This window comes from Copidosoma floridanum, unplaced genomic scaffold, assembly GCF_036245765.1.
Source record: "Copidosoma floridanum isolate Cflo_tuat_1 unplaced genomic scaffold, Cflo_Japanese_pri ptg000019l, whole genome shotgun sequence".
NCBI lineage: Eukaryota > Metazoa > Arthropoda > Insecta > Hymenoptera > Encyrtidae > Copidosoma > Copidosoma floridanum.
In genome coordinates, this window is record NW_028321896.1 from 12,438,169 (window position 1) to 12,457,979 (window position 19,811).

General features: G+C 36.8%; 1 protein-coding gene across 1 annotated transcript in view; it reads left to right on the top strand.

Moving 5' to 3' along the window:
• The first annotated feature begins 307 nt into the window (after window positions 1-307).
• LOC106642250 (uncharacterized) overlaps window positions 308-19,811 on the top strand; it is a 36,332-nt gene continuing 16,828 nt past the window's right edge. The window contains exons 1-2 of the mRNA XM_089592953.1: window positions 308-1,425; window positions 18,006-18,377. Coding sequence (XP_089449079.1) covers window positions 1,362-1,425; window positions 18,006-18,377 — 436 coding nt within the window. The 5' untranslated portion in view covers window positions 308-1,361. The remainder of the gene's footprint in view (window positions 1,426-18,005; window positions 18,378-19,811) is intronic.

The window sequence follows — 19,811 nt, forward strand, 5'->3', positions numbered from 1 at the left end:
ATATGTATGTATATATATACGTAATCGTGAGAGAGAAAAAGAATAACGACAAGCTTCGCATTCGATGGGCCATCGATCATCACCGTCATCGCAGCAGTCCCGCGGACCGATAAACTGAGCTTTACCACAACAACGCGGCCGTTATAATCGTTAAGTAGTGCCGAAGTGTATATGATAACGGCGTAGTGTATATACACACGGGCACTCGATACATCGGACTCCGCGCGATAAGCCGCCCCCACCCCGCTCTCTGCCGTCTCTCATTGGGCTGATCGCAATACGTGTACAAGTATAGACGCGCGTCATCGTCGCTGCCGCTCCATAGTTTTAACTGCCGAGTGATTATTTCTTCTATTGTATTCTCCCGGAGGCGATACCGCGGCACACGCACACGTGGACACGATAACACCAGTGCCGGCAGTTGGCAGCAGTTATAACAGCTCCGAGATATACCGTCCTATCGCGTGAAAAAGTGCCCCTAGGCGAAAAAAAAGCATCCGAGGAGGGGCAGAGAGAGCCGCTTCTTTCGTAACGCTCATGTGTATGTATATATATATAGCTTGCCGAAACGCGCCGGATGATTGTCACGATTGTATACTTTACTTACGTGGTGCAATATACGTTCGTTGAAGAAGAGGAGGAATTTCGCCACGTCGTTTGTACTTACGGTGCGTGCCCGTCACCCCCCGTTTTGGTCGAGTCTTTGGGCAAGCACAGGCCCATCGTCTAACGGATATCGAGTCGCTCGGTTCGCGGTACGACGCCGGTCCGAGAAGCGGATAAGGAGACACTGGAGCCCTCGACAAGAGAGAGAGAGGCGCCTGATGCTGACTAAACGCGAGTCGCGTGTATATATATACATATGTATAAATCATCGCTCGAGTAAAAGTCTAGACGTAACACGCAGCAACCCTCGAGCACGTGATCGTCAAGAGAGTGAATCATTGGCCGTGTGTTTAACAAGTACAACATCGTGATTGTCAGGAAGTGCGTCGCCAGTGATGCCCCGTGAAAAATTTCGCGAGTGACGCGCCCGTTCACCAAGTGCTGGGAGAGAGAGAGGAGCCGTATACATATAGCCTATTGTCATAATGTCGATCAGCAGAGTGGACAGCCGGCCGCTCTGCATAAAAATCAGGCTCCCCAAGTCGTTGTTACCCGACACCCAGAGTGTTGTTCCTTTCCACGTGCATAACGGTTACGATACCGATAGTACATCCGTGACGAAGCGGCTGCGGCAGTATCGGCGCGTATGACCGGCGGCCCCTCCTCGACACCGTCATCGGCATCATCGTAAACGCGAGAAAAAGCACAGAGAACAAGAAGAAGAAGAAGAAGATCAAGGTCGAAGCGGTGCAGCCATGGTGGGGATCGTCGTCGAGGAGAGCAGCGTCAAGGAGCGCCGTAGCGCCTACTCCACTGCAGGTTGGTCCGTTATCTTTGGCTTCCACCTCCCGATTGTTTGAATGAATAAAGAAAGAAAGGAAAAATTGATTCACGAGTTTACTTCGTACATGTACTTATATGTGGCGGTGTGACGAGATCGTCGGTACTATTATATACCTACAACGTATACGTAAGTCCGTGTGTGCGTGTGTTCGAGCGACGTCGGCCGCCTCCCTCTTTTTCGAAAATTACATACCCTACATGCTTCTCTTATCAACGAAGTGAATGGAAAAACAGAGAGCGAGAGATAAGGGGTTTGGCTCGGAATTTGTATATATAAGCGTTGGGCGCCGTCAAGCGGAGCGTGCGACGTTCGGGTATAAAAGCTCCGTTGCGCTCGCGCGGATCCTCATTTCGCTCGTGAGCGCTGCCGCGAGCGCTTGCGACGCGCCACGAGCGTCGGGGCCACGTCCAGCGTCTATTGGCTATCACGATGGACGGGCGTTATCATTTTTTGTTTTTTTTTTTGTTTTTTCGTTCGGTAGGAAAAATCGGTTGTAGGCACGCCTACCGATTTGATGAATCGACTAGGGAGAAATGCGCAAGGTAACGATGATATACCATTTGATCTATGTTTGGACGCGCGATCGTGACGCCTGTGATTTTGTTGTGTAGGAAGAACATGTACTTGTGACCCTTTCTTGGAATAAATTGGGGCCTATTTACTAAAAATAACGAGGTACGCTTTGGCTTGCGATCGGAATCGAAAGGCAATCACGAGTGGGGTAAGCCTTGAAATCCGAAAATCGTTGAAAAAGTCTTTCGCCCTCTCGGGTGTACGAACCGTTGGTGCCAATCTTCTCTCTTTCCTTCGTGATATGTGTGCATGGAAGCGCGCGTCCGTTAAACTGTAGGTTTTTCCTGGCGAGTTTGTTATGTACATCCGGTTTACACAAAGAAATGAAAACCGACTACTCCCGAAGGCAAATATTAAAAGGGGGAGGAGAAAAGTGCTCTCCTGCGACACCTGGAGGCAAAGATATAATAAACGCTTGTCATGGCGTTGTTGAATCGATGACGATTCCGGAAAAATATTTGATTAGCTTTTTGGAAAAGGAATTTTTTTTTAAATTCTTTTTTAGCTTATCTTGTCACGACTCGCGAGTTGCGTATCGAAAATCGCTCTGAGCGATTTTCTTTATCTCGCGGTTTTATAACTATTTAATGAAGGCTAGTCTAATGTTTGAAAAAAAAAATATATATATATATATATATATATTTATCATTGTACGCTCGGGCGTACAGTAGATGAGCTGGTTTTTTTTAGAGACGACACATTTCACATTATCGTCCTTGTGTTTTCTTTTTTACTCTTATTCCGTGCGCGATATAACGCTGTATCAATAACGAACTTTTCTTAATTTTCTTCTCAATTAAAATTTATCCACTAGATTTCTCACGCTACTCGATCAAAGGCTATCAAATTCCACTTCCTACGGCCGATGAGTAGCGGAAAATTTTATGTACTCGCGTCGGGAGCGAGTAAGGAAGCCTCCAGATCCCAGACCTCAAACTTTCGAACAATCGTTAGCCAAAATTCAGTTGGCGCAATAATCATAATGGTTCCTTTGTCCGTTATCTTGTAACTATCGTTATGGTCCTTAATTATTGGTAGATTAAGCTTATCTGATAAAACAAAGAATGACCTATGCCACTAATTTCAATATGATGCATATATATATATATATATACTTATCAAGACATTATCAAGTAAAAACTAATAAACTGCTTCATCGTACATCGCGTCCAAAGAGTTAAGGGGCATTTTTATTTATCAAAAATTCGTTCTAATAATATTATAACGCGAACTAGTTGATGACTGCGGCGAAAAGTGTCACTATGTCAATATACTATTTAGTCGGGTCAAAGCAACGTCTACAAATAATTCTGTCAAATTTTTTGTATGATTTTTCATGTATTCGGAGGGGTGCTTGTGGTTGAAAAAGTTTTCCCGATTAATTGCTGACGTTGTCCAACACACCTCGGTGCACAAAAAAAAATGCGTCTTTCTGTGACAAAAAATTAGCTCGACAGAGTTTCATTACTCGTCGAATTTAAAGTAAAAAAATATCAGCTAAACAATTATAACTAGTAGCTATCGTTATCCATAAGACTCGAGTATCACCCAACCCCGGCGCATGATGTCACTTTTCATTATTTTTAGCGTCGTTAAATCAATATTTTCGAGGCTTTGTCGGGGAAAAAAAACGCGAGACGCAATAGCTATTAACGCTCAATCAGAGAGCCGTACACCAAATCACATCGCAAATCCTTGGTATATATGCATGTGGTATCATCTGCACCTCCCCCTATATATCTTTCGCTTTGACTCCCCTTCCTTCTCTTTTCTCCCCGCGTGTATACATATTTAGTGCACTTACCGCTTACAACTTCATAATGCGCATTCGATAGTGATCCTGTGTATTCACACGACAGTATAAATATTTGATTTGATGAAAACGTAACGTGATTTGAAAACCCGAGAGGAAATTTCGCTGCTCTACTTCGAGATGAACTCGTTTTTGCTCCCGTGACCCAAACTGAAATTTACACTAGGAGAGTACACAAGCACCGGGATCTCAAGGCTATTTATAGACGGTGCTTTATCGAGCACAGTTCCAAAAGTAAATATTTATATTTTTGCCTTATCGCTGCCAGTGCTTGCACACATATATACTTGTGTGTATACCGACTATTTGATAACAAGTGCCTACTTATTTCGGTAACTGGTTGCCGTCAGTGGAGATGTATACGAGTTTATTTTTTTACTCCTCGCCGAGATACTTACTTGATCATTTCAAGGATTAACGAGCTGAAGCGCGAATGTCGGGGTTGGGCAGTGTATTTTTCGTATCGATGATAATGTAAACGCTTGCATTGGTATTTTACAGAGAAGTGGAAAAAAGCATTTTCAAAATTATCGATGTGTAAGGTGATGTCACCGTTCGTTGTGAATTTGTATTCTTAAGCTCGAATGTAGTCGGAGCACTCTGGGGTTTGCTGCATGCAAAGTGAATTTATTGGAATTTTTTCTAAAGCACGAGCCGACCCTAGTTTTTTAAAATTGAAATTCAAAATTTTTCTTTTACGTCAAGCTTTTCTACATGCATACAAATGTGTGAATACCCGAGATACCTTTTTTTTAATGTAATTTAATTGAAATATGAATTTTCCGTCTTGACTGCGTGTAAGTCTTTTAGAATCACCTTGTTTTCCAAGACTTTTTACGTTACGTTTAACATCGGGTTCATAACAAAAATGCATTCTTAAGTAATTTAATAACAAGTGTTTGCTACATCATCAGGATTGTTTTTTTAGTAATTTATATAAATAATGTCAAAATATTTATTTTGCTGTATTTAAAAAAGTTTTATGATTTTAATTCGAGTAAAAAAAAATGTTGAGAATGTTCAGAAATTTTTTTAAAACCTAAATTTAAACCTTTTCATAAAAAAATTTTTAAGTGCGAAAAATGCATCAATTTTGTTCGTCTACTACACAGAGTTTGGGTGGTCATGTTGCATTAATTAAATTTCAATTCAAAAACTAGAAATAGATGTAGGAAACATTTCATTCACTGCCCAATGGATTTTTTTTAATTTTTACTCAAGGCTCCTCAGCAACCACACCTCATCACACAGGATACCTTTACAAAAATTAATGAATCGAAACAGATCATGTTTAACTTTGTCGTTTCTCACCGTTAGTTACACAAGTATTAAGTTTTAGATAATCAGCTGAGTATATATACATCGAGGAGGTACAATTTTTGTTTCGCACTGTACACTAGAATCGTTTTGTTGTCACCTCCTCCAACTATTAGCTCAGAGCAAACATCAATCGATCGTTGAAAAAAAATGAGCTATTTCTATCACGGTTTTTTATTTGACTTTGCAGTGTCAGCAGCGTTTCTTGTATTATCCATAGAAAAATATGTTGGTCTGTACATTGGCTGACTAAGCGATAACTGTTGATGACGAAATTTTTTTTCTTTTTTTCCTATTAAAAGATGTTTTTCTAGTGACATTGAAACACGTGGGTTTAACCCGAGTAATTTGAAATAGCTGTTTTCTCTGGCAAATTCAAAACAATTCATTCTTTCACTGAACCGTCGACATCTTATTAGACATAAAAGTAATTGCTATTTTTCGTGTGAAAATAAATAGAATCGTAATTAAAAAAAAAAAAAAAGTTAGAAATTAGAGCAAGTAAATTTTTACAGGTGTTATGCTAAAATGCAAATATTTAAACACTTTATATCTTAGAATACACCAATTCTTTTGAAGTAGACACACGAGGTACAACAAATTATTTTTTACGAATCCTCACTTCAATATTTCACGTTTATATTATACTCGTATATTTAAACAGACAGTAAAGTTGAAATACAAAGAATACATAGTTGAAAATTAAATTTAATGATGATTCAATTGTCACGTACACATAATGTATATATCGTATTAGCCCCCAGCATAAGCGTATCTGCGAACGGTTCATTATCTATAGAGTAATTAAAGTATTAATTTTGCCTTTAAATATACATTTAAAACTTAATTATCGTTATACGATCATTACAAAATTTTAATAGCAATTTCCCTTATGTCATTGTAAATTAAGTAAAAACAAAAAAAAATCAACTGAGAAAACGTTTTTACGCATTAAAATTTTTTTTTTTTTTTTATAAATTGATAAACTCTCTTTATTTTGAGTAAAAATAAATTGTTTATAAACATTTCGATAACGATTAAAGAATAGTTTTTTAAAACAGACTATAAACGAGTATACATTTTGCTTTCAATAAAATATAGTAATCGTAAGTATTCTCATTTATGCATCTCAACGTCAGCCACAAAATCTCGTTAACTCGTTGTGCCAAATCTATATGCACCTGTACGCTACTTTGTATAAATAGTTTCACAACATATGGTACAACGTAAACTCGCATCAAAGCTGAATAAATGAAACGTCAATTTACCGACTTATTAAATTTTTTATCTTGCGTAACGTGTAACAACTACTTCGGGTTGTTCAACTGCACAGCCAAGTCAACCCAAACCATAATACATAATACAACACCGACTTTAGTACAGTTATTTCCCGCATATTATGCGTACAATCGATCACTTTCGGATATTCCTCATAAACATCTATAACGTCTTTTACTCTGTCTAACAAAGATGAAAACATCGTTTCCCAATGATTGTAGCTAACTACTACACCCAAAAACCTTCAATTCCGTTTTGCCTCTATATTTATATGTATGTACACGTACACGTGTTACAATATAACGATAAAACGCATCGCGCAACTCGAGGGATGGTTCGTGGTGTGTATTAGGAGGCAACGAACTTGCACGTAACGCCACAGCTCATCATTTATTCAGCATCGCTATACCGACGTCGGGCTATACATATTCTAATACCGCTAAAGCCTCTGGAGAGGGTGAAATTGCGTGCGTTCGCGAGCAGGTGCGGGGAAAAAAAATATGCCCACTTTCACGGTCTTTACGTGACGTAAGTACGTGGACGCGAGCGTGTGCTCGTGGAAAAGTAAAAATAAATAAGCTGTGTGTCGTTGCGGAGTACCTCTGTGGGTGCAACTATTTACTCATTGGACAGATTTGAGCAGATAAAGTTTTTCTTTATTTGGATATGTTTAGCTTTTGGTTCGGCACCTGTTTTCGACTTTGGAGAACAATTTTTCCAATAGGATGTGGGTTTTTTTTCAGCTGGTGATTGACGAAGCAGTCGAGGTATCTATTTTGCGATTATCAGCTTCCACCCAAGCTCTGGAAATCGGCTATTACACGCATTGTTGCAACCTAGTAAAGGAGGGGTTTTGTGTTGTCCAAGTAAAGTAACGTTTTCCTTAAAAGGTTTGTTTTGATGGTCCATTACTTACGAAAATCCATTACTTATGTAATTATATAGTGGATATTTTTTTTAATCTTGACTTTCTGAATTTTTAAAAATAATTTTGTCTTCTTTCGTTTGTTGTAGCTAATGAAACTTTCTTCTTTACTTTTTTTTTATGTTTAAAAGTCGTAATCGGCTCAATTGTGTTTCAGTTAATAATAAATCACCTTTTTTTTTCGACAATGTTTTATGATATATAATGTTAACTTACCTATTGATATCAAAATTCAATTGAAAATAGTTTCTGACCTTATTGTTATAAAATGTAAATTTTCTGCAGGTATAAATATTTTTAAGTAACGTTTTTCATCAATACTTGGATAAAGTTAGTAATGATTACAAATTTTCTAAAACTTACGAATAAATAAAAAATAAAAAAAATTAGTACCATCAAAATTAATATAAAAAGCAAGGGATGTCAGAAATAGTAAAAAAATGTAAATTTGAGGACGCTCTGTCATAATTCATTGCATTGGTTTTTTGTGCTTGCGAAATAGGTCATTCATTAGCGTGTAATAACGCTTTAAAAGCATGAATTAGTGCCTATTTTTAAAATAATAAATCATACATATACTACTTAAATTTCAACTCTGCTCTATTTTGTGTTAAATTTAATTATAAAATCATTGTTCCTCATTAATTAAAATTCTTTTATTTTTTTACCATTAAATTGATTTCAGAAGTAAAAGATTTCGTTGGTAACAAAAAATTTTACCGATATTGTGTATATGTACTTATCTGCACCGCAGTAAAACGAAATAAAGAAACGCATTATCGATCACGTTTGGTTCTTTCTGACTTCTAAAATGTTTATGACGTCATGCACAAAATTACTACTATTACTTGTGATTCTCCGACTCTAGCATAGAAAAAAAAACAATTACTCTACTCTATTTTCTTATGGTAAGTGTAATTTTGTAAAACTTGGTGTTTTATTCTTCCAACATGTAATTTTTTATACGTTTTTTCTTCTATTACTTTTCATATGAAAAATAAATATAGTTTTACATTATTTACAATTTTTTGTAAACCGTAAATAATATTTTTTATTCAAAAACATTGTACATTATAACTGTGATTATTTGGAAATAAAAAAAAAATTTATTTTAGTGTAAAATAAGTATAAAATCATGGTTGACCAATTGAAGTTTACAAAACCTTATATTATTATGCAAAAACTGATAAAATATCAACTTAATCATTAGCGTTCTAACTATTTTATGACCCTAGAATGTCATTCGATGTTGAGTTTAATTAAATAATACGAGTGTATACAATACATGATTTAGCTGTAATAGCTTTGAATACAATAGAAATGTTGATGAATCATTTAATAATATTTTTTATTTGTTCGAAGAAAAAAAACAATGGCTTTGTGTAAATGATTGCCAAGTAATACTTAACCTTCATATTTATTATTTTGCGCGCACACACATAAATTAATGAGAAAAAAATAATTATTTCTGTAGTAAGTAATTTTTGTTTAAATAATAATTTTTATATATAAACAGTCTATTTTCGTGAGTCTTGCATGTTTCAATGAATTTCGAAAATCAATAAAAGAAAGATATTTATGATACTTGAATAAGTTTTCGTTGCATACATATGTATTCAGTACTTGCCCCTGGACAGCTATTAATTTTTAATATACCATTTTTTTATTTATCAATTTATGTTCAAGTTCCCTTGTTTCTTGTGTATAATGCAAGAAAAAAAAAAAAAAAAAAAAAAAAAAAAAAAAAAAAAAAACATAAATGATTCCAATAAACGACACTTGTACCCATTACCATGTACAATAAACAGTATGCACGTGCGCGCAATAAAACTTCCATCACCCCTGAACTTACGAAAATAAAGAGAAACAAACCAAATCTCCCGGGAAATCAAAATCAATACTCTTGCAATATTATATCACACGCATATATATATATACTTTTAACAGTTCTCTGTGCTAAATTCCCTTTTTTTCCCGAGAATAAACGTACATGCATAATCCACGTATACATGCATAAAATACATCGCGCGCTAAACACACATCATAGGAGCTGTTACGTTTTAAATTCAAATGCACGATTTTGTTTTCCTGGATTACAGCGACTATCACATATGCTTTATCGGAATACTTGCTATACACTATATCGGTACTACTATATTCATCGATAATCATACTTACCTCTACCTTCGAAGTAAATGTGCGAACTACTTATGTACTGTACCTATAAATATTCATTACAAACCGCGAACTGGTGTGGTTACGTGAAACTCTTGAGGTGTGCTCGTGTTACACCAAAAACAATTATAATAATAACAACAATAACAATAATAATATTATTAACGGTAACAATAATGGGGATAATAACATGGGTAGAGTAAATGGGAGAGTTGAAAATAGTCTCGACTCTATTGTAGGAAATAATCCAATGACAAGTAAGTATATGCGTTACATCAATGCAAATCGTGCTTTTGCAACTGTGTCGGTAATCGATTGCTTTTAAGTGTCAGAAGATACAACCCATCAACAATGGTTAATTGGGATGTTGCATACTTATCTTTGTATGCGTATTATTTTAAGATTATTGAGTACGAGTAGAATGAAGGGTTAACATGGGAATCGAATTTTATACGCTTTCGTACAATTAAATGTTTAAAAAACGACAACGGTATAAATATCCATGCGTTTGACAAATCCATATCGAATCGTATGATTTCGAACAGGGAAATGTCATAACCCTGTGTCTGGTTCAACACACTTACGAACAGGTTCAATATGTGATCAAAATATTTTGTATTTGGTGTTTTGTCGGCTATGTAGCGTGAACCGTTTCGGAAACAAACTGTTTGATTCTTACAGTTGGTGAATTACTCATTTAAGATTTTAGTTTCTCCAAAACGCTTAATTTTTTTTATTTAAGGGAAGATTAACGTCGCGATTTTTTTTTTTTCAACACGTAATACACGTAACGTATTCATGAATATTTCATACACCGAAGCGACTGTTTGCGGTTATATTGTTACCGGGCGGAAAAATAAGGGTTGCAGTTAGCAGTAAAAACAATCATCGTCATCTTTTATACATGGATTTCGGGAGACTAAAGAAACCGAGGGTCGTTCGATGGCGCTTGTTAAAATGTTTTATTGTAGTATCTTGTACATGACGGTGTTGGTTTACGGATCATTTGTTGCCTCTTTACAAGGGGATTCCCGTCATCTTCGTCTGCCGACTGTAACATATTATACCTGCTATAAGTGCCTCTCGCACGATTCAATCAGCATTCGCGTGAAAGTGTTGATTGACATCATAAAGAAAGACGAGGGTGTATAGTTTGAGCCTCGAGCCATGCCACTTTATTAGACCCCTGTGGGTGTGTGTGTTTGCTTTGTTATCAGTTGTGTGTTTAAAAAAAAAAAAAATGGTTTTGGACTTTATTGAATCAAATGTCTAGTGAAGAATAATCGTTTCTTGGATCCACGTGTAAGTAACTTTATTAAAATATAATCTTAAAAGTAATTACTTGAGGTGCTTTGGGTTCTCGCAGATATTACAACACAATAAATTGCAGAATCAACATTTTTGAAACCTAAAATTTTTTATTTGAAATCCATTTGTCTACTTTTTAGTTTGCTAAATTAATTTTGTTGACATTTCTCGTTTAGAAAAAAAAAAAAAAAAAAAACTGATTATCGTTTCCTAAAAAATTCTTCGGTTATTATGACATACTGTATTTACTAGAACCTCTTATTTAATAATAATGTCAGGAAGGCTGCTGAGAGATAGGTGATATGACATATCATGTTTTTCACTCTGTTGAATCTATACCATAGTTTAACGTGTACCATATTTGAAAACATTTTTTCATTTAGAAAAACAATTAAATCACTTTTCAATAACAATGGTATAGTAATTGAATTAATATTCAATTAAAACGTAATACATTTCAGCTCGGAAATTAAAAAAAAAAAAAAATCATTCCTTGCTTGAAAAAGATCGCGTCAAAGAAATAGTCGAGAATCGCATCACAAAGCATTCCAACGCCAAAGTGTAGAGCTACACTTGTAATTAAGAGAGCGCGCCCATCGAAATTGCCGATATTTAAGCGAAGCATGAAAATCGCCGCGACAATCCAGTACTTGCATCGTTGGTCCGTACAACCATATTACGTGGAATAAATTGCATCGTTTAGCACTGTAGGGCTTTTGATTAAATTTCGCTCGACCCGATGGGAGCGTATTACACTGCAATAAATTGTCCTTGTATTATCAGCGATAAAGCCAATTAATTAATCGCAGCTATTGTAATAACAATTATACGAAATAATAGTTCAAAGGACACGTTGGCGACTCGAAATTTTCACCGCAGCATTTGGTAGAGCTAAAAACCCCAAATTCCATCCTCGAGCGAAATAGGGTTGCACAGTGGCTCGTTACATTCTGATTACAACTTTTATAACGCTTATTGTTAAATTAACGGTGATGGTATGATGTGTAGTATGAACATTTATTATGCAAAATGACGGATGAAGAAAATGTTAATTCATCTTAACGTTGAAATCGATCAAAATAATAACAATGTGCCCCGTACATTTCAAGTAGGAAAAACCCAATATTTCAACGTTATAAATATAAGATATATACGTGTATAATATAATATATTTTAAAATTACTTTTTCTATGCTCAATGTTTAATAGTTTATTATGTAATTGAAAAAAAAATTTTTAATTTTCTCGTTAAAGTAAAATTAATAACATAAAATTTGAATGCATGATACTTTTTACATGAATTGGATGGTTACGCGATATCAAGCATACAATTTACCATAATTTTCGTGAAAAAAAAAAAAAACAAAGAAAAAAGGTTATACTGAATTTCAAATGCCAAAACTATAAATACATCAAAGTAAAATAATCCAGTTGTATACTATTATATTAATTGTTATGAGTTATAATTTTTAAATAAGGATGATTCACTGCTTTAAATTTAAAGAATAGTCACGTTTTTAATAAAAATAAAACCACATACTCGGGAGCTGAGAAAATAAGTTTTATTTTTAAAATGATTTCTGGAATAGTTGAATTTTTTATAAATATCCATTCGATCTACATGCTCGACATATCGCGTCAAAAATAGTTTAAATCGACATCCATGCATATACTCAACTGGCCGACAGCGACACACTGTTTAGGACAATGAACTAATGCATGCCACAATCAACAAACCGCTTATTATGAACCGGTTATTAAAATTGAAAACAAAGCGTGACACGTGCTACCAGAGCCATCAGCGAATTTTTTAAACCATTAAAATAATGATGTCTCGGTACAGTTGAGTAACGTATGCCAAATGTTGAATCATAAATTTTACGTTAAAAAAAATAGACAAAAAGAAACTTGCATACGTTGTCCGATAATATTTGGAAAAACATTTATTTTTTATTTTTTTAAAGAAAAGTTTCATTATTGTACTGTAAATTAATACATGCAAATCGCATATATGCGCATTTTTCATTAAATGAAGATATAAAAACAATTTTCATTCGATTTCAATATGTAGTAATATCCAATATCTGACATGTTAAAGCTGAAAAAACCTTTTTTTTTTTTTGTAATTTTTACGATTTGTTATCCACCGTTTGTTTACGTGAAATAAAGTATCATAAGAACCATGTTTTTGGATACAAAAAGAAAAAGTACTTATATAATAAATTTGCGGTAATTTGTAAACGTCAATTGGATGCAACCACGTGGAAAACTATAGGATACCATGCAGCGTGACAGCGATGACTCTCTTTGCCAACACAACAAACACGAAATCTATGACATTACAATGAGGAGGTATACAAAGTATGACATCTAGGAGAAAAAACTTTGAGCTTCGTACTGTAGTGGGTAGCTTTCGAAGCTCGTACAGGTATATTACATTGGTGAGTAGAGAGTAGCCGCTGTCGGAGCGCCACGTCAGTCAGTAGCACCGATCCATAAATGTATAAACGCCGACCGCCCCAGTTCCCGACGATTCTCACAAAAAAACACGTCATTTCGTAGATGTGACAACAAATATATACACATTTATTTGTGACTTTACTCATTTTTTTTTTTTTTTTTTCATTTTCCACCACCTTTTTGAAAAAACTTGCAAATATAGTGCGATGAATTAAAAAGCTCTCATCTGGATGAAATTGACGAAATAAACTGATAAACAGTCATCAGTTGTTTGTCATTTGTTCACTCGTTAGGTACATTTACACCCCGGGCTCGGAGCCCCTTTTACCGATTTCGCCCGTACTCGTAATTATACGATTCCCATGTCTTAATCATGAGACCGACATAAACGGCCGCGAGACCGCTTACGTATTCAATAAAAGTTTAAATTCATAAAACACCCCAAAGTACTCTGGCACACGTGTTTATTGGCAAGTGGGTCAGTTTTGCGCCGTTATTGCAACAATTGTTCGCGTCAATCTCTCGCGTGCTGCCCATACGTCTCGAAAACACACGGCTTGCACATCACGTGCCACAACTCGCGATTTGCCATCCATCAGCCGCCCATCTCATTGCTACATAACAGGTGGACGGTTCGACTGGGCGCGTATGAACAAACACGCGTCGACAAAGTACACGTGGTTCGTTTAATTATTAATTGCACGCTTGCCGCCGGAAATAGACTTTTTTTTTTTTTTCCGGGAAGGTGTGTAGGACACCCCCCTGCACACACAATGTGCGTGCTCGCGCCGTGGTGGTGTCCAGCGGCCGTAAGCGCCTGCCCTGCCATGCAGCCTACCCAGTCGAAGTTTCAAGCTCAAAGTGACACGTAGCGCTCATTTGCGGCAAACCGAAAAATTTTCTTCACCCTCCCGGGCACTCGTAGTGTTTTTTTTTCTGTGTTTTTTTCCTTCGTTTTGCTTATAGATTGGCCAAGTGTTTCTTCGGGCGTATGAAGGGTTGCGGCGTGCAGGGAGGCGTGCACAGTGACGTGTGTGACAGTGCGGATTTTCATTCGCTTTTCATTTTTGGTACATAACAAAACTATTGGAGGAGTTTTTTTTTTTTTTTTTTTTTTTTCAAAAAAAGCAATTTAAACGTGAAGTAAAATTAATTTTGACTCGTGAGTTCGCTGGAGGATATTAAAAATGTTCATATCCTCTCTCTCTCTCTCTGGTGGAAATTATTGAAAAATACCACTGGAAGTATTGCGTAAATGTACACGGAGAAAATATTTTTTCAAACGAAAATCCCAAGCTGTGGGGATCATATTTTATGAATGCGAGCTCCAATCCCGGCGTTGGCGTGGGATATCGGAAAACCTCGTTAGCTGAGCACTTTCGTTTGCGTTTAAAAATTCCTGAATTTTTCCGGCTCTCGCCAATTAATTATAAAGGGGGGGGGGGAAAGTTGTTTCGACAAATTTAGGAATCGTAGGAAAAAATTCGTGTGCATTTCAAAAGTTTTAACGAAACGTCCGTTATTTTCATTTCCGTGCGATATATACTTCACTGATAACAAACGCACGTACGATGTCTGTACGGAATTCGAAAAATACGATGTAACGCAGAGCACTTAAACGCATTCCTCACAATCAGCCTTCAATCTCTAGTATGAAATCCGGTTTTCTAAATAAAAAATCGTTATAAAATTAAAAACTGAGTCGTTGTAATATTGACGCGTGCACCTGTATTGATAAAAGTTAAAAAAAAAATGAATAAAACAGCAACCAAAAAAGGAGGGCGGAACAGGGTCCCCAACACCGATTTCCGACAAAAACACACTCAGCCGTGGAAACCATGAATGTTTGATCGACTTTGCCGTGGCATGGAAAAAATAAAAAAATAAAAATTCTATATAGAAAAATAGCTTGACCGTCGTCGTGTTAATTATTAAAAAAAAAAAGTCGAATCAGGCCGGGGGTTTTTTTTTTTGCACTCGTCTCGCGTAGTCTGTATACATGTACACTCGTGTCCATTTGCGCATTTAATGCATTTATGAGCGGCTTGACGGTATATATTATACTCTCGCTCTCCCTTCATTTCCTCCCTTCTTTATATTACGTACAGTACACGTGGGTATGTATTAATGCAATAGGGCGCCCACAATGGTACACACATACAGGGGTGGGGCGCGTGGCGGCGATTTCTGCGCACTTTTTCCCCACCTGATGCCGATTTTTATACCAATACACCTTAGAAGTACATACCTACTGCAAGAGTCGAGAGTAGGTATATATAATGACGAGTCGCCGTCGACTGACCGGCAACATGACTGGCCGTCAAATGAACATCTACGTACACACTGACGTGTAATGTATGGTTGCATGGGGTGTAGGAGCAGCTTGCACTTTCGGAAAGGGAGTTTCGTATCGCGCGCGTCTGACTCCGGGCACGTTTGATCGCCCCCGCAGATATTCCGCGAACGTGATACGCGGCTGGTCGTGCGCTCGAGTCCTTGAAGGGTTTACGTGGTGATTTTGTTGACACCAAGTTCCATGTCATTTATTTATAAAAAAATTAAAAGTAACATAAAACAATGTGTGCTCGAGTGTCAACCCGCCTGGACAATTTTAAACACGGTGATAATTGGAAAACCTACGTAGAACAACTAAATACATTTATATCTTTGAACGATATTCCCAAAGACAAACGAAAACCCTTTCTAATAACGCAATTGAGTACCCAAGTTTATGAGATTTTGTCTAACTTGTGCTCGCCTGATTTACCGCAAGATGATAAATTTTCCTTTCATGATTTAGTGAAAAAATTGGAGAACTATTTCAATTCGAACGATACGCAGTATGCAGCTCGGCTTGAATTAAAACACTTTAAACAAGGACCTCATGAACACAAAGAGTACAGATTCAAAGAACATCAGTTGGCTGAAGGTGTCGAATCGGAAGCCGTGTGTTTTAAAGTATTCAAAGCAGCGGGTTCTTTCAAAAATTTAATTGAAATAGCTACTGAAGTAGATTGGCAACGGACAGAAACTATAACAAAAAAATTGAATGCAAGTGATAGTGTTGACAAAAAGTGTGAATCGTACAAAGTGTCCGAGTTTCGAAAAACACAAGCTGTAACGCGAAACAAAAACTTGAATCGGCGAGGAAAATCGAAAATCGGTTCGCAAGATAATAATGGGAAACCAGCCAAACTTTATTATTGCAGCGGTAAAAATTACAACTCCATAAATGTTTTTATAATTTACAAAGCACGCGTGGATAAACAAAAATATACCTTGATATGCAACGATCGGTAAATTATATTAGAAGTTGTTATGAAAAAATATTTTCACCGTGTACACTTTGCGCATTCATTCATGTTTTTGTCATGTATGGAATAGACTTTGAGTCCTCCAATCGTTTAACCAATAAGGAATGTAATGTTAGTTATTTAATGCGCTACTGCAGCTGTAGCAACAATTTTCAATGCATGTTTTATTCATCTTCAACGAATTATATATAATGTATATCGGAAATATTCTATTGTCTTTAGCATGTGAGACGATTATCATTACGACATAAGTGAGGGACGAATTTTAATGCGCTAATGAATGAAACAACAAACGACGAAAGTGACATCGTTCCCGTCGAGGTTTACTTATGGCGGCACACGATGCCCGAAAAATCGACAACCGAAGACCCACTCACTTTGAGTTTCAAAGAAAAACTTGTCATTCGCCTGAACAAACAATACTGGGATAAATACCTTTCCCACAACAGTGCCGCGAACCGCAATGATAAAAACGATGGGGATGAACAATTCAAAGTTTCGATCTTCGAAAGGGAACCATCACTTTACGGTAAAAAGGAGGATAATTACAGAAAAAACTAACGATACTGACTCAAGTTGTTTACTCAAACATAGTACAAATATTATCTATACGCTTGAATATGATAAATTTTACTGAATCACCGTTGAAAGTCGTGTAACTACTAAGTCAGTGAAACTTCGTTGCTGCAATTCATATGCGCTGATTTACCAACTTTTCGAACTTTCTTTACTGACCAATTAACAACTCTCGTTAGTTCTAAACTTCCAACTTCAAATGAACGTCTTTAATTATTGCAGTATATTGGATTTTGAATTAAATTAACATGAGTATATTCGATCAGCGACACCAATTCTACTAATGGTACAATTTGTAAACAACGGTTCGGGGAAACGAATAAAAGTGCTATCTCAGAAATGTTGGGAAAAAGAGCTTGACTTAAAAACTCGTTAAAAAAAATAGAGGTGTCATTTAAAAATCGTTAAGATGAAATCACTATTTCCAAATTGTCGACACAAAAGGCGCTTCGAGAAATAAATATAATATGTATAATGTATTCCATTCCTCGAAATCGTTAAGGATAAAGCGCTATCTCGGAACATTGGGTGGGAAAAGTCGACCCAACTCTATTTTTTTTTTTTTTTTTTTAAACGCTCGTTTCCTCTAATTCGAACAGTACACTGCTGGTAGTTCGACGATTCTATACCTATGTTTTTGAACGGTCGCAATCGTTCGTCCAAAGTATACCTCGGTGTTTTTCCAGCGTCATTTTCAAAATAGCCTTTCCCCCCCCTCCCTTTTTTTTCCTTCCTCCACAGGCATCTAAATGCAACCGTAATTTATTTTCCACCGAAACAACGAACTACATGGACGAAAACAAAAAACTTGTTACAGCAGATTCCCTGCACCGAGACCGTCATCAAAACCACAGCAGCGTTGCGCCGACGATGTTGGAGCCCACCACGGCGAGTGTGCCAGTCAACGCCGGCTTCGCTACAGCACTGCGTGATCACATCCCCGCATTTTCTACACACCAGCCGAACAGGTCTCTTCCTCTCCACCCGCCGCCGCCGCTTCCACGTCGCAAGGCCACCGGTTACCCTGTTCTCTACGCAGCAGCCACTCCGAAGCTATCGGCGAACGACAACAACGACTTGCTGGCAATGATGTCAAAGGGTCAGGACAAGGGTGTCGAGGATGGGCAGCAGCAGAATGAACAGGACGATAACGATCATCGGCAGCGCAACGGAGACGAAGAACCGGCAGGTCAGTTTTGGGTCTTTATTTATTTCGGCGGTTGTTACGGGGTAGTTGAGGTTTGGTAGTTTTTTTTCTTCTTTTTTTATGGCTTGCGACATTATTCATGATTATGGTCTTGAACAGTCACTTACGTTGTGTGATTAATTGAGTTTAAAAAAAAGTATAGTTAGCATTGTAGATGATTTCTCGGGTGAAACAATCGGCATAATGGAAATACTAACGATTGCCTTCAGTAAAACTCGGTTGCCCTATATAGTTATTATCTCGTTAGTTGCGAAACAAGTAAACGAAATTACTACAAAATCATGCGTTTTTTTTTTTTTAATGATTACTCCTCATGTTGAAATACACATTTTTAAAAGTCTCCTTTAACCTACCCTCCAAATTAAAAAAAAAATATATATATACCCACCTCGTTGTTTTTTTAGACCGTTAATATTTTTATAAATTACCTACCTTCAGTAACCGTAAAACCACACTGAGAGAAAAAATAGTTCATTGCGTCTCTAGGGCGTAAAGTACAAGCTTGTTGCACGTTCGTGTTTCAGTCACGTGTATTGTTATTCACACCAGAACAGTACCGGATTACCATCCAAGTGCAGTGATTTTTATTATTTTTTTTCTTTTCCCTCAGTGCTATCGTGTGACCGTTAGGATCGTTCCCCCGAGCTTTATTCCAGAACGTGCGTTCCTCGTACTGTTGATCCGAGACCACCGACAAACTCGGAGCTCATCAGAGCCAAGTGGGAATCATTAATTTAGCAATTGAATAAGTATATACTTTTCTCTGGGCTTCGAAAAAATGTTTTAAAAACCGTTAAACTCTGAGTGATCTGGAGTAAAGTTCGGTGATCCTCCGAGTTAAGCTTCGGCCTAACTGATTTTTTACCCTTCGTTCCCACACCCCCTTTTAGTCTGCGTTTAACACTCTCCAATGCGTCACACGAAACACCCGTACTCCGTAATCCCATACCGATTTAGTATACATAACGCCACAAGGGATGAAAGTACGGCATTCCCACCGGGGAGTATAATTGCCAGGTTAGTTTTTCATTATTTTTTCCAAGTTATGTGACGTCCAAACTAGTAGTTTATAAAACGATCGAATTCTCAGTGTCTGAAAATGAATCACTTGGACAAATTAAATCATTTGTGGCGCGCAATTCAAAAGTGCCTAAAGTAGGCTTCACGAATAAAACGTCCCGTACTTGAAAACAAGTTTTTTTTTCTTATTTGTGAACTATTGGAAAAGGTGCTTGACATCTCACTCTTTCAAATAGTATATTGTAAAAAAATTTAAAAAATCAAAGTCTTAGCACCAGAAACTTCTTTGTCGGTCAGGTATACGCGATTTATTGTATATGTAAACACGTACATACACATATACAGGCTCTCTGACACAATAATTTGGCATATATCGATCTTCAGATAAAACACCGT